Source organism: Harpia harpyja, chromosome 16 (genome assembly GCF_026419915.1).
Source record: "Harpia harpyja isolate bHarHar1 chromosome 16, bHarHar1 primary haplotype, whole genome shotgun sequence".
Taxonomy (NCBI): Eukaryota; Metazoa; Chordata; class Aves; order Accipitriformes; family Accipitridae; genus Harpia; species Harpia harpyja.
The window spans coordinates 4,310,556-4,316,555 of NC_068955.1; the positions used below are offsets into that span (position 1 = coordinate 4,310,556).

Consider the following 6,000-nt stretch of genomic DNA (forward strand, 5'->3'; position numbering starts at 1 on the left):
ACCTTGTCTTTGCTGCAGAGTAGCAGGAGTACCTGTGGATGTCCTTAGAGGAAGGGTTTGGTTTTTGTTTTGTTTTGTTTGTTTTTAATGCACCCATACAGTACAGCAACTTTGTACCCAATCCACCTAAAAAGCATCTTTCCTCACAGCGCAAGCACAGTTGTATCCATTTCGCACACCCCAGAAAAAACATAGATGATACACATCTCATTGTGGGCAGGAGTTTATCTTCAGACTCGCCCTGTGGCACAGTGTACTATCCCAACACATCTGCAGCAGAATGATTCTTATCCACAAGGACATTTTCAATTTGGGGAGGCTCACGATCCCAGCACAGAACAGGTTTCTGACACTGCAGAAGCAGTACACAAGTCACCATTCAATAGCACAAGTCATCTTCTAGAAACCCTTACCAAAAAAAAGGCTCAGATCAGAGTCATGTGGTAACAAGGACTTGTTTGTTGAAGTCTCAGCATCCAAAAGGAGGTGGTTCTGAACTCTTTTTAACAAAAAGACACAACAGCTGACAACTGCTGAGGTGTCAAAACAAAGCTCTGATTGTAAAATTAAGACAATGAGTGTGCTCTAGGGGAAAAGGCAGTCACGCAGCATGCCCATGGATGTAAGGAAAAGTGCTGCTGCAGACCTTTTCACCCAGCACTGGATAAGGATGCCTGTTGCAGACCTCAGCCAACTGATTTTGTTTCTCATGTCACTTTTAGAAGTAATTCTCATGATAACAGCACTGTGCAGCTTTATTTAGTCACTCAGTTACAGCAGTATTTTAGCAGACTGGGACAGAGTCAGATTTTTGAAGTGTAACAGATATTCAGCATGGAACAGTAATCTACATATTCCTTTCACAAATGTCTTACAGAGCTGATACAGTACTAGCCATCAACCCAGTAGCAAGCGCACTGGAGTAGAAAAGGATGCAACAAGAAGATAGCTACACTGGAAAGACAACACTTTAGAAAAAGTGAAACATGTAAAGTCTCCCCTCTAGCCCCCAAAGAAAGTGTACAGTTTGGATCTAATTTTACAGTTCTACATCAGTTTCTAGAAACTTAAAAAAAAAAAAACAAAGATAAAACCACTGGCCAGTACAGTCTTTGGATATTTAGAGGAGGGGGAGAGAGTCAGTTTCCAGAATGAAGTCAGTCAGTTTCAGCCTCACCAGGGTCTTTGCCTTCTTTGTTCTTTCGAACCTCTTCAATATGCTTGTCCTGAAAGACAACAGCAGGGAAGCAGTTAGCTGCCCAGGCGCAGAGAGGCAGGGCTCCAGGCTGGCACAGCAAGCCCCAGCTTGCTTACCACCCCCCAGCTCACAGCAGGAACCTGTGACTCCGGGTTACTGAAGGGGGCTACAGGATGAAGCTTGCTAAGAGAAAAGTGAGACATTGCTGTAGCTCCATCCATCCCCTCTCCCCCAAGAGGAGGATTTCTGCAAAGTCTTTTGCAGATAATTTTTCAAGATCAGACTATCACAGAACTCCCAAGGATGTCCATCTACTCATAGTACCCCGCCTCACTTGGCTTTATTTAGCCAGTTTTCACAGTAAGGAGCATGGATAAACTCTCTCCCAAAGGGGAACAGGGACTCTACACCCACCTTCTCCCTCAAGCGTTCCAGTTTAGCAGCCATTTGTGCCTCACGGTTTTCTTTGTTAGCTTCCATTTTGTGGGTCAGCTTCTCCTCTGCCATTTTGCTGAAGTTGTTGTTTTCTTCAATTGCTTTCTGAAGCACCTCTTTTTCATGCTCCCGCTTCTCAGCTAGCTGCTTCAAGACTTCTGCTTCATGAGACTAACAAAACAGAGGATGCAAGCTTTGAACATAAAACAGATGAACTACAGAGACAACTACAGTCGAGTTGCCCACAACTCCCGAGAGAAGAGATTTTCTGCTATTTTACTGGAGAACAGCGTAACATCGTGATGCAGGACAGAGCTCCCTGGTGCTTCCCCCACGCACATAACCCATATTTTCACCATTACAAACTACCAGGAAAGTTAAGTTTCTGTCATTACTTGCAAGTCTTGTTAAATGGGATTTTTCTGGAAAAAAAGAATATGTTGGGTTTTTTTTTTACGTTAACATTGACAGATCTTTCCTAGAAGATTCTCGCTTCTCAGAATGGTGAATCACTGTGATTCAGGTCACACAGGAGGCTGCACTTCAACTAGTAAGCCTCTGCATGGTCAAGGGCTTCAAGCTACATCTCAACAGCAAGATCTTACATCAAGCCAGACATATTCACAAACCTTCTCATTACTGATTCAGCACTACATTTTCTAGGAGAAAATGAATCTGTTATGATGTTAAAGACAAGAAAAACAACTCCATCCTGAAAGAGCATCCCCTCTCAACTAAACATTTTCTCCCAGTTTTTCAAGTAACAATTCAAGATCACTTTGGGAACAAAGCTATGGCCTTGCAGACCATAAAGGTTCATAAGAGCCCCAGAGATTCCAACAAAGCTCAATTAATATTCCGTTTACCATAATATAGACTGCTAATCACTTATCCCAAGGAACAATTTAAAAAAAAAAAAAACAAAAACACAACCACACAACACAGCTTGCACAGACTAGTTGAGCAGAGCTCACTTAAGCTGTTTCAAATTTACCTTACGTCTCTCTTCTGCTGCTTCCAACTTCTTCTGAATCTCTTCCAATGACACATCCTTCTTCTTTGGGGGAGAAAGAGGGAATTCTGGAACTGCTTCTTTTGAGCGGGGACTGAGTATCAGCTCAAATGCCTGCCCAGAGGCACGCTTTTCCAGTTCCTTCACTTGAATATCTAGGAACATGGGAAAAAAACCAAACAAACAGTACTTTAAGCCAGGAACTGGCTTAGGTAACTTGAACAATAGCCTTCAAAAATCCAATGCCACAAAGTTCACTTAAGGAGACAGTTAGCATCTGAGCTAATAGTTTTGTTTTAAGCAGCAGCAACGCCATTCAAAAATGTGGCAGGCAATTCTGTTTGCATTCTTCCTTAATAGTACATCACCCAAGTGCCTGACATTTTATTTTAGCCTTTAATATCCAGGGTCCTGAAAACAATCTTATCAGTACTTCAAATGAAAAAAAAAAAAAACAAAAAAACCCCCAAACAACAAACAAAAAAAAAAACCCTCTTTCTCCAACGGCAAGTCTGAGGATGAGTTTCAAGGTGTTTGCCTAAGACCTGACATAGCCAAGAAATGAAACCAGTTTTCAAAGAAATATGTAAGCCAGTGTTCTCTCTTCAAACACCTATCAACAGGCACGTCAGCCCTGCACAGTGTCAGTTGTACCAGCACACCAGTTTTGATCACCAAGATGTCTAGATGATAGTCAGTTCTGTTAACGGAGCAGATGGCATGCAGATGAGCTGAAGCCCATCTGCTAACAGCCTAGTCTGAGAGGGCTTTCAGTATGTTTTCACAAGCACCCGGTTTTAACAGCTTCTCCAAAAGCAGCCTAGAGATGGGAGAAAAGCTTGGTGATGACAGTTTATTTTACTATATCAGATTTTTAAATTCTTTCTGAGGAAATTAAGAGAAAAAAAGACACAAGAGCATTTAGTACATAATACTACATACCAGAAGTAGCCATGACCAAGAAAATATGACTCCAGAAGCCAACTCTGGGAGAACTTCAATCGGTTGGATTCCTAGATAACAAAGAGACACACCTTTGAACAGTAAGTACATGAACGTCATTTCTTCTAACTCCTAATATAAATTGCTAAGCATAATTAGACCCGCTGAACAAAAGACAGTCAGGTAGGTTACTGCTGTCAGTAATTCCAGTCAGTCTGTGGGGCTGAGGCTAATGTACATTGGCTAGGAACAGCAGAGAAGTTCTCTACTATTGGTGTTGCAGGATCTGTGTGTACAACTGTATGGTCGGGCATTTTCAGTCCCTGTTTTACTCCACCGTAAATAAGATATGCAAAGACTCCCATTTTACCATTAACTCAGCAGCTTACAGGGCTACGGATATTTCACCAATATTGCACATAGCAGATACATCTCTCTGAATTAAAATATGGCGCACAACAGGACAGTACAGCTAGGATTCCCGCTGCTACCAAAGGATCTTAAACGTGTGCAGCGAGCTCATTTAAAATTCGATTTTATTTGTGCAGCTGAGACCAGATGCTGCACATCACGACAGACAGGGAGCACGCACGCTGCCCAGCATCCCTTGTTAAAAAGGGACGTAATAAAATTTAAAAAAAAAAGCCACAAAGCGCTCTAAAAACCCCAAAAGGAGGATTTTTTTTTTTTTCCCCCCCAGGTTTTAAGCCGAAAATGAAGCGGGGACAGGGTGGGTGCGCGGTCCCAGCGCCGCCCGGTCGGGCGGCGCTGGGACCGCGCACCCACCCTGCCCCCAGAGGTACCGCCCCCTCCCGCCACCAACCAATAAGCGCCGAGGCCGTCGCGCGGCCGGGCGCAGGCCCCGCCCCCTCTCCGCACGCGCCTTCCTAACCGCACCGAATTCAAACCGCCGGGGAGGGAGGGAGGGAAGAGAGCGCGAGAAAGAGAGAGCGCGCGCGCGCCCGCCCGCGCGCGCGGGGGGCTCGAGGGAGGGCGGGGCCAACGGTAACATCCGGGCACCTGCCGCCCCCCGCCGCAGGTGCGGGCCCCCGCCTCTACCCCGGAGTGAAGGGGAAAGGGAAGGGACCGGGGCGAGGGGGGGGTGGGAGGAAAGAAACGGGACCGTCGCCCCACCGCCGCTAAGCGGGGCTCAACGGCGGGTCCCCGAGCTCGATGGCGTCGGGGCGCGGTCGCCTGGGCGCCGCCCCTTCCCCACTAACAATGGCGGGGTCCTGTCAGGGAGGGGAGGGGGCGCCGCTACCGCGAGTAGGGCGTCGCCCCTCACAGAGCGTCGCCCCTCACAGAGCGTCGCCCCTCACAGAGCGTCGCCCGCTCCCGGGACAATAGACACCCCCTTCCCCAGCGGGATTTGGGGGTGGGTGGGCTAGGGACGCCCCCCCCGCCCATTGTCTCCCTTCCCTTTGTCACCGCGACGCCCGAGAAGCGGGCGGCGGGCGGGGACGCGACCCCCGCGAGGAGAAGGGACAAAAGAGACAATGGCGGGACCCCCTCCCCAAGCGCCCGCAAACGGCTGCGGAGCCGCCGGCGACCCCCCTCGCCCTGACACCCATCCTCAGATCCCCTCGGCTGCGGTACTACCGCCGCCCATCCCCACGGAACGCCGGACTTCCATGAACCATCACCCCCGCCTTACTCCACCACCCGAAAGATCGCGGACACCCACCCCAATCCCGGGTGACCCGCAGCCCCGCCGCCGCCGCCACGCACCCACCTGCCCGCTCCGCCGCTCCAGCCACACTCCGCTCCCGCCCGCCCCGCCGCGCACAAAAGCGCCAAACAATGGCACGTGACCCGCCCCGCCCCGCCTCCATTGGCCGAGCGCGGCGGCACGTGCCGCCCGCCGGGGCGGGGGGGGGGGGGCGCGCAGCCCCCCTCCCCCGTTTTCCTGGCCACCTCCCCCCCCCCCCGGCTGCATGCCGGGAGACGTAGTCCGCCAAGGGCGGGCGGTGGCGGCGAGGGGCGGCGACCCCCGCGGCCCGGTGGGGCCCGGGTGGAGGGTGCGGGACCTCGCCGCGACGCCCCTCGTCTCCGCGGGCCCCTCCGGGGCCGTGGGTTCCCGCGCCGCGCTCTCCGCCCGCAGCCGGAGGGCGGCGGGACTCCCTTTGTCTCCCACCCCCGGGCGGTGGGGAGGAGCGGGGCTGCGGTGCGGTGGGCTCGTTTGGTCAGCGTCACCCGTTCTCTCAGGGGCGTTTGGTGGGAGCGGAGCCGTGGTTCAGATGGTCGCCTCGGGGCTGGCCACTGACCTCAGGGCCACGGTCACCTCAGGGCCACAGTCACACTGTGGCCGTGGCAACTTACCTCAGGGCCACGGTCACCTCAGGGCCACGGACACCTCAGGACCACAGTCACACCGTGGCCGTGGCAACTTTCCTCAGGGCCACGGTCTCCTCAG

At 51.2% G+C, this 6,000-nt stretch overlaps 1 protein-coding gene across 1 annotated transcript; it reads right to left on the reverse strand.

The window, feature by feature from the left end:
• Positions 1 to 728: 728 nt before the first annotated feature.
• On the reverse strand, positions 729 to 5,407 carry STMN1 (stathmin 1). The gene is made up of 5 exons (XM_052811457.1): positions 5,320 to 5,407; positions 3,588 to 3,658; positions 2,628 to 2,800; positions 1,613 to 1,804; positions 729 to 1,226 (listed from the first exon to the last, which is right to left on the reverse strand). Exons 2-5 carry the CDS (start codon positions 3,598 to 3,600, stop codon positions 1,158 to 1,160), a joined length of 447 nt encoding a protein of 148 aa, XP_052667417.1. The 5' UTR covers positions 3,601 to 3,658; positions 5,320 to 5,407; the 3' UTR covers positions 729 to 1,157.
• Positions 5,408 to 6,000: the final 593 nt, after the last annotated feature.